General features: G+C 55.5%; 1 protein-coding gene across 1 annotated transcript in view; it reads right to left on the minus strand.

The window, feature by feature from the left end:
* Lrrc1 (leucine rich repeat containing 1) overlaps positions 1–18,368 on the minus strand; it is a 90,637-nt gene extending 72,269 nt beyond the window's left edge. The window contains exon 1 of the mRNA XM_042672094.1: positions 18,141–18,368. Coding sequence (XP_042528028.1) covers positions 18,141–18,299 — 159 coding nt within the window. The 5' untranslated portion in view covers positions 18,300–18,368. The remainder of the gene's footprint in view (positions 1–18,140) is intronic.
* Positions 18,369–18,979: the final 611 nt, after the last annotated feature.

The raw sequence follows: 18,979 nt of genomic DNA on the forward strand, positions 1-18,979 counted from the left end.
ACTTAAAACCTTGAATAACTGCCATTAACATACCATTTATATATGCAATCAAGTCACAAGGACAAATTTCGTTCTGCTTTCGTTTTGGTGATCCACACAGACACTCGAGGCCCTGGATGTCCCTCAGTGCCCGGCATTCCCACCTGCAGCTCAGCCATCCTCCCCTCTCCACCTGCTTCTTCTGCATGACACTCAAGAGCCTGCTGGGAGGCACAGGGGCCTGCAATCAGGATCTGCTCCTGACCACCCCCAGGCCATGAACACAGCTTCCCACCCACCCAAGGAAGGAACATAGGCCTAAGCCATCTAATGTTCTAAGACCAAAGTGTCCTGACCGCAATCACCAAACCAAGAAGGAAAAAGCATACCAAGCAAGAAAAAGAAGTGCCCTCTGGTAGCAGGCTCACCACAATTAATAGGCTAAAAATATCTAATAAAGGCATTAATGAAAGACTCTCTACTTAAAAACTGCTTCTGGGAATAGGAAGGTGGCTCAGTGGTAGAGCACTTGCCTTGCATGCCTGAGGCCCTGGGTTCGATTCCTCAGCACCACATAAGCAAAAAAAAAAAAGCCAGAAGTGGCGCTGTGGCTCAAGTGGTAGAGCGCTAGCCTTGAGCTGAGGAGCTGAGGGACAGCGCCCAGGCCCAGAGTTCAGGCCCCACGACCGGACCCAAAAAAAAAAACTGTTTCTGAACCCGGAAGGACAGGAGGCACACTCATCATCTGCCAGCAAGCTCGTGTTGTACACGCAAAATTTTCAATTAAACCTTTAACTGCTTAGGCAGATACAGGGTCAGTCCCCTTCAGAAGTCACGAGACAAGAGGCAATCGGAAAGCACACACGCCCAGGTCGACCAGGCGTGCTCCGTCCTGGACACAGGAAGCGTTCTGTTTTGACAGGACCACAGGCCAAAGCCAAAGTATTATCTTTCACCAGCAGCATTGAAAACAAATAAAAACTAAACGTTTTTTTAAAAAAGAAGAAGGTTGGCAGGCCTGCCTTCCAGGAAGATCAAGATCATGTAGCCAAAGCAAAGCAGTTTCACAAGGATAACTATCTGTATACAGCTACCTCCACGAGTCTGCAATTGCAGGGAAGGAACACTCAACTTTGTCCCGTGAATACTGCCTTGCTTTGATGCCTTAATTTCCCTACAATCCCAGCTAAGTCTACAGAGTCCCTGCGTCTTACAGGCCAAGACCGTAACCAGGTATCACCACACAGAATCAGCTGAGCAGAGGGGACTGGGCCTGCGCGAGGCTGCAGGCACTGAAGACATGCCGGCATGTGCCCACGCAAATGCACGCGGAGAAAACAAGCCCCATGGTCGAGCAGCAAAGAGACAGCACATCTCAAAGAGCGGGTGACTACGGAGCCCCTGGCAGACGCATGCCTGGAAGCGGCATGCCGTGCGCTCCTAGCCTTCAGTTTCAAATGGATCCAGGTGCCTGAGCCAGGACTGGACCCTGAGCAACACCACATGGTGTCTACACTGCCCTTACCCTGGGAGGAGAGCCACCCGTGGACCCTGACAAGAACGTCAGAGGCTCAGGGACGGGGTGGGAAGCCTTCATCTCCAACCCTAGATGGCTGGCATCATGGGGTATGAGGAAAGCAGAGCTGGCCTGGGGGCTGCATCACTCACTCTCCCAAAGCTCTTCACCAGGTCTTCATTCCCCCAGAACAAGACGCCACATGGAAATCACCAGGTCACATAACCGCTGCAGGCGGGTGGGGGGGGCAGGGGGGACGTCAAGCTACATTCATCCAGCCCCAGTGCCCAACATTCCTCCAGTGTGCGTGCCCCAGGACATGGCCCTGGTCCCCTGGGCACCTGCTGAAACCAGGCTGCCACCCACCAACACCTCCGCTGGATGGGCGAAAGCCACTCAGCACTGGGCGCCAGATTTCTTTCCTTTCCTTTTTCTGTTTTCTTTTTTGTTTAAAGAACACCCAGCCGGGTGCCATGGCTCACGCCTGTCATCTTAACTACCAGGAGGCTGAGATCTGAGGATTGTGGTTCGAAGCCAGCCCAGACAGAAAAAGTCCCAAGAGACTCTTATCTCCAATTAACCACTCAAAAATGGGAGTGGCACTGTGGCTCCAATGATAAAGCGCTAGCCTTGAGCACAAAGATTCTCAAGGGCAATGCCCAAGCCCTGAGTTCAAGACCCCCACCCCCACCACACCCCCGCCAATAAAAGAATGCCTAGGCAGGTCCTTCTGACAAACCACCAAGTCCAAACCATTGTGGTGTCTCTACTAGTGGCCAGCATGACAAAGACAGCCTGGCTCTTTACATAAGGGACATAGAGGAGTACTGGAAACAAGCCTGAATTACGTGCTCATACTGTTCAACCACCATGTTCACATAGTCATGCATCCATGGGGGCTCAGACCCAGTGACTCTTCCTCCACAGCCTTCAATGCTCAGTGGGCCCAGAAAGACAGTAATGCGGGTCTCATGGCAGTATTGAGGGTCTCATGACAGCAATGCGGGTCTCTTGACAGTACTGAGGGTCTTATGACAGTCATGCAGGACTCATGGCAGCATTGAGGGTCTTATGATAGTCATGCAGGACTCATGGCAGTATTGAGGGTCTTATGAAAGTCATGCAGGACTCAGGGCAGTCATGCAGGTCTCATGGCAGTATTGAGGGTCTTATGACAGTCATGCAGGACTCAGGGCAGTCATGCAGGTCTCATGACAGTATTGAGGGTCTTATGACAGTCATGCAGGACTCATGGAAGTCATGCAGGACTCATAGCAGTATTGCAGGTTCCACCATTCCAAAAGTGACATGGGTACACAAAGGGACTAAAGGAGGGAGCACTTATGGGAGGCGTCCTCTGAACTAATGAACTGCTCAACAAACGAATACTAGTTAGTGAAACATGTTTTGGGGGCAGTGAAGGAGCAGGGCTCACAGGAATGGAGGCAAATGCAGTCAGTATCATCAATGTACACTGACTGTAAGAACGGAACTGTGTACCCTGAGGCTAGGGACGGAGGAAATGGTAGAGAACAGAAGGAGTAGCACGGTTCAAGATGCACTGTACCCATAACATGACTTACGGATTTGTAACCTCTTCATACAACTACTTAATAATGAGAAAAAATGAGAGGTAACAAAAAGAGATAAATGTTTTTGGAAATGGAGAAATTTAATTTCCAGTCCCTTAAGAGATACCACATAAAGAGAAGCAAAATGTCCAAGGATCAGCAGAAAACAAGTAGCACGTATGTCAAAACAGGCCAGGCCTCCCCAGGCTGGTATCTACCCACCCACAGGCCACGGAGACGCTTTGTGGCCAATCTCATTTCCATGCCCAAGTATGATATTCCCTAGTGCAATCACAGTTAGCTCTTAAACTTATTTCTTAGTCTATTCCAACCTTCAAATACACCTTCAAAGGAACAAAGATATGCGAACACCAGGGATTGGCAGACATAAGCAAACAGCTAGAGAATAATTCCCAAGGAATTTCAATGCTTTGCAATGTTAGTAAAACCACCAAGTGGTTACTCTGAAGGGCAAGATATGCACATAGTGCCTTCTTATCTGCTAGTTTTTTAAAAAATATTTCTTTGCTGTGTAATTACAACTGATGCTTAATTGCCTGAGTTTAAACACTAAAATCAAATATAAAGTTTTGCTAAATCAATTTGTTTTTTGTCAGTCATGAGGCTTGAACTCTGGGCCTGGGCTCTGTCCCTCAAGGCGAGTGCTCTACCTCTTGAGCCACAGCGCCACTTCTGGTTTTCTAGTGGTTTATTGGAGATAAGAGTCTCACGGACTTTCCTGCCTGGGCTGGCTTTGAACCACGATCCTCAGATCTCAGCCTCCTGAGTAGCTAGGATTACAGGCATGAGCCAGTGGCACCCAGCTTCAATTTTTTTTTTTTTTAATTTACCTATATACCACCAACTAAACGGAGCTGAGCCCTATAAAAAAAAATAAATCAAAGATAGAGTACTGGTGAAAAAGAAGAGGGAGGGAATGGGAAGGAAAGAAAATGTGAGTGAGCAGGCCCTGGACACAGGCAGGCAGCTAGGAGAGCCCACAGGGCCTGCAGAAGTCCTGCAGAAGTGGAGAGGCTCAGAAGGAGCTCACAGGTCCACAGCTCCAAGTTCCTCAGAGCCACAGGCTTCAGATTACTATCACAGCCTATTAGCTCCCTCTGAAAAACTAATTAGCTACTTATTTACTTCTTTATCTTGAAAACCTCCAGGCCAGATGGAATGACCAAAAGGTAGGAAGAGGTTCCCGGACGCCAGCATCTGCTTCCCAGGTACCTCTGACTTGGCCTCCGGACACGCACACCTGGGGCCGGCAGGGTGTCTAGATGGCAGTGTCCACCACAGAGCACATGCAAAGCTCAACCTACGCACCTCATTTATTCAGCCTAAATGCTCGTTTTTACCCGTCAGACACTGCACGGTCAGCACGGGTGGGGTTTGGGGGTGAGATCTGCCCCGGCTGTGCGGGCCTCGGCAAGTGGGGCCGCGAGGCGGTGAGCCCGGAGTCCTGCCACACCGGGTCCTGCCCCAGGAGCCAGGTCTGTCATCCTGACTTCCTCAAGCAGCAGCCACAGGCAGCAGGTCAGGAACCGGGGCCTCGGCCAGCGCTGCCGCTGCTGCCGCACAAATCTTCACCTCCAACATCCCCATCTGGCCTTGTCTCTCGCGGGACGTGGTAGCCCTGGTGGCCATTTTCTCTCTGCCCACTTGCTCCTGCTGGGGCCTCCCTCTCCCTCGGCCCAGCCCGGACAGCACCCCACGCCCCTTCCCATCAGAGCCCCCAGTGGCTTCCTACCCTCCTGCCCTGTCACCCTGTTCTGCGGGAGGGGCTGGCACCCACACACTACTCCCTCTGGACTGGGACAGCTGGGCGCTGGAGAGAAACAAAAGAACACAGAAACCCTAAAGGCTAGCACCTCCAAGCTGACCAGCAGGACCCCTGGCCCGCTCCCTCTCCATTCCTTCTCCTGTGCCAGTCCCAGGGGACTGGCCTCCCGAGACCACCTGCACCCCCACACCGCAGATTCCGAGAACCCAACCGTTAGCAGGACTCCCCGTTTCATGTCCAGACACATCGTGCACAAGTGACCCTCAAGCTGATGTCGCTCCACTGCTAAAATAAAAGCCAAACTCAAACTCCTTCATCTGCCCCCGCAAAGGGTCCTTTCCTTCACAGCGCCAAGACGCTGCTGCGCCCCAGCCTCTGGCAGGCTGCCCCGAGCCCCAGGCTGACGGGGAACCAGGCCCTGCTCTGGCATCCCCGGTGCCACAGCCTGGCGCAGCCTGGGCGCGGTAGACACAGGAGGATCTATGTCCAGGCTGCCCACAGACTGGGGCTGCCGCCTCACACACTACATGGAGTCTGACACACCTGCACTTAACCGCCCCCCCCCAGCCTTCTCACACCTGAATGTCAGTTTGCCAGTTGGTGAAATATCATTTAAACACAACTCCCCCACACCAAAAATGCCCTCCCTCCCCCTTTAAGGCTGACAAGGGGATGAGGTGTGTATAGGAGCCAGTCTGCACCTGAATAATGCGGGCAGTTGATGGAGAACAGCTCTTGGTGTTCTGAGATTCTAACTGGGGTTTGCTCACCTCCGGAGCTGGGGCGGATTACCTAGTGTGTGGGCTGCAGAGGCCTTGGGCTCGAAACACTTCCTGCCTCTGGGCCATTCTACTCCTCATTAACACCTCTGCTAATAGGCAGGAGGAGAGGAAGGGCCTCTGTCAGCATGACTAATGATGTGTTATCTTTCTGCCCTGGGACTCGCTGACTCAGGTGCACAGCAAACAAATGTTAACCTGCCCAGCTGAGCCGATTGGTGCCCACACACAGACGCTCCCAGAGACCTGGATCCCAACGACAAAGGCCTGGAGGATACGGAACAGCACACAGCCCAGCACACAAGCGGATGCACACACGGGGCCGGGAGGAGGCGCCAGGGTTTCCACTCCAACCACCCCACAGAAAAATGAACTACATGTTCAATGGAACTGACTTCTTAAAAGCATTTCTGGTGATTAAGGCATTGAATTTCCCAGTGTCTGCCACAGAAACACACAGTCACTCCTGACAACAGACTGGCAGGAAACGAACGGAAGCTAAGTGGACCCTGAGGGGCAGGGGAGTGCGGAGATGGGAGAAGCAGGCCAGGAGGGCTTCGGAGGAGAGGTCAGCTCTCGGGAGAAAGGCGGCCTGCACAGAACCATCAGCAGCCACAAGGCAGTGGGCCGAGAACACTGCCACGGCACCAAGGACACAAATGTAACCCATCAGACGAGCGTGTGTGCGCACTCTAGCTCTTCCAATGTCTATTACTCGTCTGTTCTCTCAGGAAATCTCCCAGGCACTGAGTGATAATAAAATCTAGGGCAATGTCCACACAGACACGCCTAGGTTTTTGTTAAGAATACTTCCCAACAGAAATCAGTCTTTCCAAAAACGTTTCCGGGGCAGGTGGCTTATGTTGTTGGCAGAAGACACAGGGTTAAGGAAGTGGCGCTGCGGTCCAAAGTGATAGAGCTGCTAGCCTTGAAGAAAAAAAGCTCAGGGACAGCACGCAGGCCATGAGATCAAGCCCCACAAGTGACAACAACAACAATAAAGACACGGGGTTAAATGAGGTACAATGAGACCTACCACTCCCAGGTGGGCAAGAGAAGTGTCTGCAAGAGCAAAGCAGGCTCTTGTCTGCCAGTCCGCCTTCCCGCCCTCCCACCCTCTCTCAACCTCCGGCCTGCCTGCCTTCTTGTTCCTTTCTTCCTAGGCCTGCCTACCTGCCCTGGAGCACAGCCACCCCTCTCAGCCCGTCTGATCACTCTGCCTGCAACTCTGTGGTGATCTCTGCTAGGAGTGCCACGGCTGGAGAAGACGCAGCAGGAGAGAAGGCCCAGCCAGAACACGGGAATGGGGCAGGTGGCAGGACGCCGGCAGCAGCCCCGGGCTTCCTGAGAAGGGGAGAATCCTGTCACCGTACCCTGTGTGGTTCACAGAAGGTTCTTGGTGCTACTCTCACACCTAACCTCAAATTAAAACAAAACGCTGGAATATCTAAATTTTAGAAGACTCTATGATACACTTCTGCTGCACTGGCCCTGAAAAACTGCTCCACACAAGATTTTCTTTTCAAACGTAAGCCCCTAAGGAGGGATGGGAGAGGGGTGGAGAGCAGGGGTTTGCTTAGCTTTGCCTCTGTCCAGGCAATTTCAGGAACTGCAAGTTACAGAAACAGAGGCACGCACACAAAGCTCCCACCCCCTCCCTTCACCTGCCATTTTAGAATGTAGCTGTGAAAATCAAGGCATGTAAACTAGGTGAGTCTACAGTAAATGCTTGCGTCCTATTCATTTTTATTAGCATCCATATAGTGTTGAAATATGCAGACTTCCAGAAAGTACGTGATTCTGACCCTTAAGGTCAACACTAAAACCTGCGTCCTTCTCCTTCACTAACTCCTTGACGTGACACTTTGAGAACAGAAACAAAGGCTCAAAGCTGCAACGGTCTGGCAACTGCACTGGGGGCGCTATAGTGTGTGACTCGGGTCACATTCCCCGATGGATGTGCTTTTACTTGAAGTGTGAAGATTCAACCTCCAGTCACTTCCTGAAAAGGTGAGAAATCCAACACCAAATGGTGGTAATCACCTTTGAAGATTAAGCTCAGGCCAGGTGCCAATGGCTCACGATTGTCATCCTAGCTACTCAGGAGGCTGAGATCTGAGGATTGCAGTTCAAAGCCAGCCAGCAGGAAAGTCTATGAGACTCTTATCTCCAATAAACCACCAAAAAAAATGGAAATGGTACTGTGGCTCAAGTGGTAGAGCGCTCGCCTTGAGCTGAAGAGCTGAGGGTCAGCGTCCAGGCCCAGAGTTCAGGCCCCATGGCAGACAAAAAAAAAAAAAAAAAGACTAAGCTCAGTGAGCTCAAGACTTTCCTGCTGGCAGAAACCACCAGCCACGCTGTGTGTGCCTCCAACTGCCCTGCACGCAACAGGGACAGCTCCTGGCTCACTGGTGGCTGTAAGCAGTCCCTGTTTGTCTGACCTTGAACAGTGAGACACAATAGCTAGAAGCACCAGGTCTAGAGCCAGACCCCACGTCACCCCAAGCCCTGCTGCTGCCACTCAGTAACGGTGCACCCCACGTCACCCCAAGCCCTGCTGCTGCCACTCAGTAACGGTGCAGCCCTGGGAGTCATTCTGGGTATCTGAGCTCCTCCTCTGTAAGACAAAGCCGTGAGGATGGGAGGGTTAAGCGCCCGCCCACCGAGGCGCTCCATTCAGAACTTCCCAGGCTCCCTCCCTCTCCTAAATTCGAAGTCACTGAAATCCTCCATGACTCAAGCGCCTGCTGGCCTCCATCCTGCCACCTTCCCTCTTCCAATCCTTCCTTGGTCACTAAATGATTCTGCCACGTGCTGACTGGTGGAAAGCAAGTATCTTCACCCAAAAGGGTCGGCCATGTTCCCTCCTCTGTGACTTCCATCACCCAAGCCCACGCCCCACAGCTCTTCTGCGTGCCCTTTCCAGAGAGAGGCCTGTCCCGGTCTACCAAACTTCCGATTCTCTGTACAGACAACAGTAAAGCAAGCACCGCACACCCCCACGTGAACATCTCGCGCTCTGGGCCACACGTGGGCAGAAGGAAACCTCAATGCGCTCACCAGGGGCTCCAAGTCCCAGCCACCTTTCACCCCGATTTCCTACAGCCAATCCCAGCACTCCAAGGGACCCCCACTCTGGCCTCCTTCTACCCTAACTCACCCCACTCATCCTCAGTCCTTCTGGAAACCATCAAGACTGTCACATGGCTGTGTCACTCACAGAGGCACAGACGTTGCCTCCCTGGAGACATCTGGTCAGAAACAGGCACCTCTGCCGCACCCCGTGCCATGCTGCATTTCCTTCGCTCTGTGGCGTGCACCCTGCCTAAACCTTGTGCTTGCGTCTCTGGCGACTGCTGCCTACCTTCTCTAGATGAAAGGTGCAGAAGGGCGGCTTCTCCCTGCCTTCCTGGGGGGACAATGCCTGATGCACAGCCAGCAGGCAAGCATGATGGGGCAGAGGGCTGGCAGGATGGAAGAGGCCTACCCTGGATCCCATCCGACACCAACATCCCACGAGAAAGTCCAAGTAGTTCAGAGGAGCGGACCGACTGTAGCTCTGGTCCAGCATCGTCCCTGCAAACCCACCTCAGCCTGGCAGTGACACATAGATATTCTTCCCCTCTCTCCAGTACCAGGGTCTGAGCTCAGGGCCTCACGCTTGCTTGGCTGGCTTGCTTGGCTGGGCACTCTGCCACCTGATCCATAGCTCTAGTCATATATCACACTTTTTGCTGAGCATTTTGGAGATGGAGTCTTCAGGACTTTTCTGTCAAGATGGCTTTGAACCACAAGCTTCAGGATCTCAGCCTCCTGAGTAGATAGGATTGTAGGTACCCAGACAACCTACAGACATTCTTCATGGTCAGATCTCAAACTCTAGCTCCCAAAACAGACTCTCTCAAGTATCAAGCCACCTAAACAGAAGTTTCAAGCAACCCCCTCTGAATGCCTCAGTTCACTTTAAGAAAGACCACAGAAAGTCCCAGCCCAAATGCCCATTACTCTTTTAAAAGTTGGGAAAATGCAACTTAGAGGAGGAAAAAAATTCAGCATTCAAAATGTGTGTGTGTGTGTACCCGAGAAAATCTGCTGATCTTTTTTCCTTCCTGGGTTCTGGGAATCAACAATAACTGACCACAGGGGGAAGTGTGCAGAACAGCTTCACCTGATTATCAAATCCTGATTATAATGATTAAGCCTGGACTTGCGGTTCCGCTTAAACCTCACTGAGCGGTTCACGGCGTCTCTGCTCTCCCACAGTTCTCACTCACACAATTAGCATCTAAGGAAGGATTCCCATGTCCCTCCTCATTCAGATAGGCAAAGAGGCGAGGGCTGAGCCACCCTCCCCCCCCCCAGCACTGTTCTGACGGACTCACTCCCCCAGAGGCCCAAAAACATCCCCAAGAATACATTTATGTAAGTTCTGCAAGCACAATGTCTGCCCTGCGCAGACGCCCTGCTGTTCAGCAGGAACACAAAGGAGAAACCCTGTGTAGCGTTAGTGATTAGAGACAAGAGCGATGTCACTGGTGTCCCCAGAGACCACGGGGAGGGGCAGGAAGCTCCCCCAGGAGTCTGTCCTCCAGCACTCCACTCCACTCTGGGCCAGAAGAGGACACACAGCACCACAGATGCCATCAAAAGAATGGAGACTCTCGTGAGGCCCGAGGCTGTAATCCAGAGCAGCAGCAGGGGTCAGGCTGGAAGGAGGGGAGGAGGGGAGTAGCGAAGGTGAGACCGATACGGGCTGTGCCTGGCAGGTGGGGCGCGCATCCAGGTGATCACTCTTCGCCTGTCCTAAGCACTGCACTAGCACAGCTTCTGATGGGAAACACGACCACTAGTGTAAAAGAGAAGCAAAGTCATTACATAGGAGTCCCTTTTTTGTTTTAACAATAATAAATACATGGCAATGCATGAAAAGAAAATGCTCCATGACTTCTTTTTGAGAGGGGAGGAATTAAGACAGAGTCTTGCTATTTAGCTTCAACGGGTCTAGAACTCCCAATCCAACTCCCAATCCATTTGCCTCAGCCTCTCAAGTGCTGGGATTACAGGCATGCACTACCACGCCCAGGAAAGAACAGATTCTTTTAGGAGTGTGAAATCAGAGTCTCCCATGGGCTACTGTTTGAGCTACTCCTCCAGCTTAAGACTATGTTCTTCTAAAACAGTATGTTTGTTTTACATGAGGTAATGGATGTTGGCCTTCTTCACCATTCCAAATACCACGAGCACTCCTGACACTTAAGCTACTTATCGCTTTAAATCATCTTTTAAAAAGAATGGTGAAAGCGTGTTTTTGGTCAGCCTGAATGACTGCAGTGGGCAGCCTTTTATTACTGTGTTCTGAACGTGTCCTTCATTAAGATCGACCTGTAGAAATCCTCAAAATAATAATTTTGAAGTGAAATACAGTTGTCACTGCCTGAGAGCCCAATGAAATGCCATTCTTCTTCTTTGTTTCATTTCAGCGTGTCACGCCCGTCATCAGTAAAAACAAAGTGACATCCAGCACCAGGCGGGGCCGGTGGTAGCGAGTGAGCGGCCGGGCAGTGTTTACCCGGCATCTTCCACGCTGACTGAGGCAGATCCCACGCAGGCACCGTGCTGAGCCAGGGAGCTCGGAGCACTCCCCTCAGGCAGCTGGCCGCTGACCACCTTCCCCAAGAGGGGAGGAGTGTGGAGCGAGGCCGGCAGGGAGGAGGAGTGTGGAGCGAGGCCGGCAGGGAGGTCCGGCAGGCGGTCCACTCCTCCAGCCATGCCGCGCCACCAGGACCTCAGTGTGCAACACCCTGCGGCGCCTCCCACCCCCACGGCAAAGCCCAGCTTTCAGATTCTCCCATGCAGATTGTCTTCCCACCAAGCCAGAGTATCCGGAATCTAAAAGTGATAGCCTATGTGAGTAAACTCTTCAAAAATAGGGAGAAAAAGTTAAAGTATTGCTTCTTACCTCCAAGAGTCTGAGGTCTTTTTCACTACACACACACACACACATTAGATCTTCTAAATTACTACTTGCAACAGTAAATTACCACTCCTGTCCACTAAATAACACCTAAGAGAAAGTTAATGGATGTCCAGAAATTCTTCTATGCATTTACCAAGACCTGGCCCTGATCTCACCCTTCATAATTATCTTATGAAGCTAAGGGCAGATGTTTCTGTCCCATACTAGGGACTGCGGTAGGAGGAAGAGGAGGAGCGGGAGAGGAGGAGGAGGAGGAGGGAAAAAGGGGAGGGGCAGGGGCAGGAGGGGAGGAAGAGGAAGAAGGGGAGGGGCAGGAGAAGAAGGAGGAGGGAGAGGAGGAGGAGGCAGCCTACAGGGAGCACTGATCCCCACACGATGCTGTGGCACCGCTGCCCCAGGACATGGCTAGTGTGGACCTGACCCCTGTGGCCACCGCCCAGAAGGCGCGCTGCTCGCTCTGACAGGTTCCTGTCAGTGCCACTCAGGTCCTACCCTAGCATGTAAGCCCACCACAGCCAGTCTGTTTTCTGGACGTCTCAGGCACCTCCCTTACCCCAGCAGGGACCTGCCAAAGAGGCTGAAGGGCAGGGAGGAGCGCCTGCCGCAGGCCAGCCGGGCAGGGAGAGCTGAGGGCAGACAGACCCAGGCTTCACTCTCACCACGCTGATCCATCTTTCTCAATTCCAGAAAAGGTTTACTAGACAGTCTGATTTCCCCAAAGATGTGAGCTACTTTTTAAAAGGCCGTGCCAGCAACGTGCTCGCTGGCAAGCTGCTCGGAGACAATCACTATTTCCCAAGTCCCTCTTCCACAGCGCCCAGAGCCACGTCCCCAATCGCGGGGCCACGCCAGATCTGTGTTCCTCAGAAAACTCCGAGCCCAGTGTCTCTGCAGATACATTTTACCAAGGCAATGACCACATTCATCTAAACAGAACCAAAACAAACACGCTCTTCTTATCCATGGCACATCTGGTTGTCTATTTTCCTAGCAAACCAAGGCTCACATCCGAAGCTTGCCATGTCTACATGAACGTAAAGGCTTCCTCCTAAGGCCTCAGCTCTACCCACCCAGGTGGGCTCATGAGTGGGCATGAGGGAATGCACACGCCAAGAGGAAATCAAATGTCTCCTCCAAAACTAACTTCTTAGTTAAGTTTCTTGATGCTCTGTTTCTGTATCTGAAGGACTGAACTAATGATGGCTAAGCCAGGTCATCCCTCAATGTAGGAGAAACGGCTTATGGAAGCTCTTAACACCGTGTCTGGAACGCAGGAAAGCTCTACATGCGAGATGTGTCAATTCATCACCACTTCTCACTGAAGGCTTCCCAATCACGCATCCTCACCTCCGGCGGCGGGCAGCAGGTGGGGCGCGGGTGGCGGGAGCACAGCATCTCTGGATCTCAGTTTGCTCACCTCCAAGTGCAGCGAGCTAGGAAATGTAGAGAGCAGTGATAGCAGGCCAGCTGAGAACCCGCTGTCATCAGGACTCGAGAACGGAGGCAGGAACGACGCCTGGACCCCCTTGTCCCTCAGCACGGACTTTTTTTTTCTTAATTTTCTATTACGTAATTGACTATTAAAAATCCGAGAAGACAAAAATAGAAGAAGACTCAATGTGAAGTGAACTAGAAAGAACACTAATACAATCACACACAGGCCATCTGCCCGCTGTCAATGCCTCCGTCCAGTACAAGCCTCCCAGGAGCAGGTCCTTGCCCGAAACCCCTCATGGCTTCACCAGCCAGGGCTGGGGCCCCTTTAAGCCTCCAGTACTTCTCCCAAACAAATGCTGTGAGCTCTTCTGCTCCCTGGACCGACACCCATTTCTGTCATATGGCCTTACCATTTCTTCCTCATTAGCTACAGACAACTACCCGAGCACCCCAAGAAACACAGGCACCTTAAGGTCCTGTGGCATTACTCTTCCATAAGGCCATCTGGACGACAGAATGTTTAAACATTATGATTGAAAGGAAGATTAAAAACTTAATTCTGGTTTTAAAAACACCATACATACATACATACCCAAAAAAATCTTCATACTTCATTGTTTTATAATAGAGGGTCCTTGCCCAAGTATCAAAAAATGATCTTATGTTTTGATTATGTCAGATCTAACTCTGGGTTGACTCCCAAAGCACCTTATGCATGACATTTGCTTGATCCTGAACAATTTTATAAGTACTTCTCTAACAGCTGTGGGAATAGAACATTCTAGAGAGGGAACACAGTCTTGAACTGTCTGACACTAACATGCAGATGCTCAGCCTCTTCAGGCAGCAAGTTGTGAGGAGCTCTGGCAAAGACTGGCAGCAATGGCCAGTGTGAACTGGTGCAGACAACCCAGCAGGCGTGAGAGACAGAGGAGGAAAGAAGGATGGCATCTGGAAAGAAAGAATAACAGGTCTCAGTGACAAAACGGACAGAGAGAAGAAGGATCACAGGATCCATGAGCACTGGAGACAGGAAGAAGGGCCATCCATCCCTCGGGAACAGGACCAGAGGAGAAGCCGGGTGCGAAGACAAGCCGAAACTGAAACCCGGTTGGATTAAGTCAAGATGGACTTGGGCCACATTGGGACAGGTGTCTCCTTATGAGGGCTGAAGTTGAACTCACACATCTGCAGCGCCCAAGAACTATTACAGAGGCAGTCAGAGGTGTCCAGTAGATAAGAAATGGACGGGCTGGGAAGGTGGCTCAGTGGTAGAGTGCTTGCCTTGCATGCCTGAGGCCCTAGGTTCGATTCCTCAGCACCACATAAGCAAAAAGAAAAAAGCCGGAAGTGGTGCTGTGGCTCAAGTGGTAGAGCGCTAGCCTTGAGCTGAAGAGCTGAGGGACAGCGCCCAGGCCCAGAGTTCAGGCCCCACGACTGGACCCAGAAAAAAAAAAAGAAATGGAAAACCACAGGTCTTAAAAACTGTTGCCTTCCTTGGTTTCAACAGGCTAAGAATCCAACTACAGGAAGGAGGAGGACGGCTGTGGGGTCTGGGCTGCCGACTGTGGTCACAGGACCGGAGGGCCCACAAGGTGCCCAGTACTGACCAGAGTTCACCTCCCTCATGGAGCCTGTGTTCTAGATGGGCAAACATAAGGAACAAGTAGGCAAATACATAGTCATGGGACATGCTCTAGAGAGCAAGATGTAAGGAAAGCTAAGGGAGGAGCTCACATCTGACATACTTCCTCCAGCCATCAGCAGAAGACCAGCAAAGCTCCAAGAGGAGTCGGCAGACATGGTGAAATTGCTTTGCAAAGCAATGAAGATTGGAGCACACACACTCACAATACTGCGGCTACTATGGGAAGCTCTATGGGGTGTACACACACGGGGAGGGACTGCAGGAATCACGGGCCATGGGAAGAAAATGGATGTCATCCAAAATGCTGAGGAGGTACACGGGGGAAGCCAAGGATCCAGCCCCACAGACAGGACAAACACCTGGCCAGACAGACAATCCTCACCTCTGCCACCACTTCCAGTTTGGAAAAGGGTAGATGCCGGATCAATGATGTTTAAGGAAAGAAATCAGCAGAGAAGGAAGATGTGCACAGGCTCAGCAGATAGTTAACTGCGCAATGGTGGAGAGTGGCTGAGCGTTACAAGGCGAGGCTCTGTACGCACAGGAGTGGAAGAGTAGCAGCGCCCTTGAGAAGATCAAAATGCTGTCCGCGAGTGTAGACAGGGAAGGACAGCCGCAGGGAGGAAGGAGGGCAGGAGCAAGGATGAAGGAGAAAGGACGCAATGTCTGTGGCCCCATGAGCTGGGCCAGCGCTAAGGAGGCGGGTTCTGAGCCCTGTCCTAGGTAGGCCACAGGACGGAGCCACGACTGGGGACAGGAGTGCAGGTCAGCAAGAGGCCGGATAATTGGGTAAGTAGCCATCGCGTCCATCAGCGATGAACTGTGCTGACCCGTCCCAACCCCCACACATCGCATCTGTCCTGAGGCCTGCGGCCTCCCCTCAGAGCTGTATGCATCCCAAGCCATTTAATCTCCATCTTCCAACAACTAGAAAATAACAGTGGTTTGGAAAACCCTTGGAAAGGCCGAGTTTAGATGACCAAATGAGGCGAGGTTCCCGCTAGGTGTCCACTGAAGAAAACAGCCCGTGACTCCTTCTCGCCGGCTGGATGTTTGGGAGGGAGTCACTTCATTTCTGAGTCTCAATTTGTAAATAAAGATGTTGGAACAAATAGGAGGTGGCAGGCCTTTTGCCACACTTGTCGTTATCCAGAAGCCCAACCCGAGGAGCCACCAGCTTCCCTCTGGCAGTGCTTCCAAACAAATGCCAGCGTGCGAGGACCTGGGTGCCTGGCAGGGAGTGGTACCTGGAGACAGGTTGGGGAGAGAGCGGCGGCTTGGACAAGCCCAGGAATGGGTTAGATCTCAGGGGGGCCAAGAGAGAGCCCAAGGAAAGACCAACCGCAACAAATACCAGTGCTTTCAAGGTGTGTGTTCAGCCACACCCAGGCAGCCGGGCCAAGTCAGTCAGGGAGAAATCCATTCCACACAACTGCCAAACCTACTCAAGAGCTGCTAGGGCAAAACACCAATAAGCAAGTCTAACTCTTGGCTTTGTCATGTTTACCTACTGCATTTTCACAGTGCCATTAGACGATACTTTGAGATTCTAGGAGTTTCCATGTCTGTTCAGTAGAGAGACCTGACACTTCCAAAACCCACCGCTTCCTAAGCCAAGCTCAACTCCAGCCTTCCGGGAAAACCCGCAAGTGTTACAGGCTGGAATGAGTGCCATCCAGTGGGAGGAGATCTTCCAGTTCCAACAACAGAAAACATCTCAGAAAGCACCCCAAACGCTCCCGGTGAACCGACTCCTCGCTCAATCTCTAACAGCTCCACCGTGAAGCCCCTGAACCACCAAGCCACAGACCCCATATTTCAACCTCTAAAATCACACACTGAAAGGGGTGAGGGAGCTTGAAGCCTCGCTGGACTCAAAGGCTAGACAGACCCACGTATTAGACAATGACTGCAAAGTAATAAGCACTTGTGGGGATTGTAGAGCTTTTTCTGGTTGGGAGCAAAGCAAGGCCTGGGGGCTTTGCTAGGTCCAAGAGATAACGTCTGTGATAAGGAGGAGCCCGCCAGTCCCTCACAAGAGCGGAGAAAGTGGGGGGCCCCCCCGGAGAGCAGGGCCGGCTGTGGGCCGCACCTCCGCAGCTTCCTGTGGCTGCCCCGCTGTCTCCCTTCCCCACACTCTGGGTCTGGGCGTCCTGCCTTGCGGTTCCCAGCCCAGGAATACCGGGTACGGGGGGGGGGGGGAGGGGGGGGTCACGCGCAACTCACAAGTCAGAAGCACTGACTTACACACAAACTCAGGGACCCCGGGGCGCAGGGGTCCCGGGGTGCAGGGGTCCCTGGGCTCACAGGGGTCCCGGGGCGCGCAGGGGTCCCGGGGCGCGCAGGGGTCCCGGGGCGCGCAGGGGTCCCGGGGCGCAGGGGTCCCGGGGCGCGGAGGGGTCCCGGGGCGCGCAGGGGTCCCGGGGCGCGCAGGGGTCCCGGGGCGCGCAGGGGTCCCTGGGCTCACAGGGGTCCCGGGGCGCGCAGGGGTCCCGGGGCGCGCAGGGGTCCCGGGGCGCAGGGGTCCCGGGGCGCGCAGGGGTCCCGGGGCGCGGAGGGGTCCCGGGGCGCGCAGGGGTCCCGGGGCGCAGGGGTCCCGGGGCGCGCAGGGGTCCCGGGGCGCGCAGGGGTCCCGGGGCGCGCAGGGGTCCCGGGGCGCGCAGGGGTCCCGGGGCGCGCAGGGGTCCCGGGGCGCGCGCAGGGGTCCCGGGGCGCGCGCACGGGTCCCGGGGCGCGCGCACGGGTCCCGGGGCGCGCGCACGGGTCCCGGGGCGCGCAGGGCCCCCGGCGCCCGGCCGCCGGCCGTGGCCCCCGTCCCCGCCCCGCAGCGGAGGCGCCTCGGGCCGGCTTCGGTCGGCACGGCCCTCCTCCCGGGCGCCGGCGGGGCGCCGCGGAGCCCGTGCGCTGCCCGGGTCCCGGGGCCGCCGAGGCCCAGGGCCGGCCGGCCAGGAGGGAGGGAGGACCGGCACACGGGCCTGGGGTCCGGGCGGGCGGGACAGGGGCGGGGCGGGGCGAGCCCGCGTTCGGCTGCTCCGCACTCAGGGGTCCCCGCGGGCGGGCGCAGAGCCCGGTGGAAGCCGGAGAACTTTGGGCGGGGAGGGCCGCGCTGGGACGCGGCCACAGGTGGATGGGGGAGGGGGGGGCGGGGGAGGAGGGGGACGGGGGCGGAGGGAGGGGTGGAGGGAAAGGGGAGGCCGGGGTGTGAGGGGAGGTGGGAGCAGGAGTGAGGGGTGGGATGGAGGGGAGGCCGGGGCGGGTGCCCGTCCGCCCGCCGGTCCGCCCGTCCGCCCGCCCGCCCGTCCGTCCGCCGGTCCGCCCGTCCGTCCGCCGGTCCGCCCGCCCGTCCGCCGGTCCGCCCGCCCGTCCGCCCGTCCGCCGGTCCGCCCGCCCGTCCGCCCGCCGGTCCGCCCGCCCGTCCGCCCGCCGGCCCGCCCGTCCGCCCCTCACCTCCGGCAGCTCGCGCAGCTGGTTGGCGTCCAGCAGCAGCTCCTCCAGGCTGCGCGCGTGCCGGTACACCTCCTCGGGCACGCGCGCCAGCGAGCTGTGGCGCCGGTCGATGGTCTCCACGTGACGGTTGCACCGCCACAGGGGGATGCAGTGGAACATCGCCGCCGCGCGCCCCGCGCCCCGCGCCCGCCGTCCGCCCCGGCTCTCTCGCGCCGGGCCCCGAGGTGCTCGACGCCCCGCGGAACCTCGGGCGGGAGCCGGCCGCGCCCCTCCCACCCTCCGCCGCCGCCGCCACTGCCGCTGCCGCCGCCGCCGCCGCCGGGCGCGCGGAGCTTCCGACTCCGCCGCCGCGCGGCCCGCGCATGCGCGCCCTGCGTCCTGGCGGCTCCGGGCGGCTCCGCGCCGGGTTTTTCTCAGACCCGCGGCCGTCGGGAGGCGGGGCGGGGGCGAGGGGAGGGGCGGGGCGGGGGCGAGGGGAGGGGCGGGGGCGGGAACGGGGGCGGGGCGAGGGCGGGGCGAGGGCGGGGCGGCCTCCTCACAGCGTCCGGCCCGCTGTGTCTCGGGCCTGCCGCGTGCCTCCCCACGGAGCCCCCACGCCGACCCCCACGGCCCCTCACGACCCCCTCCCCCCACGCGTCCTCACGACCCTCCCGCCCCACGACCCCCCTCCCCCCCCACGGCCCCCCTGCCCCCCCACGCCGACCCCCACGGACCCCCCTGCCCCCCCACGCCGACCCCCACGGACCCCCACGACCCCCTCCCCCCACGCGTCCTCACGACCCTCCCGCCCCACGACCCCCCTCCCCCCCACGGCCCTCCTGCCCCCCCACGCCGACCCC

Source organism: Dipodomys spectabilis, unplaced genomic scaffold (assembly GCF_019054845.1).
Source record: "Dipodomys spectabilis isolate Male_0828 unplaced genomic scaffold, ASM1905484v1 ptg000669l, whole genome shotgun sequence".
Taxonomy (NCBI): domain Eukaryota; kingdom Metazoa; phylum Chordata; class Mammalia; order Rodentia; family Heteromyidae; genus Dipodomys; species Dipodomys spectabilis.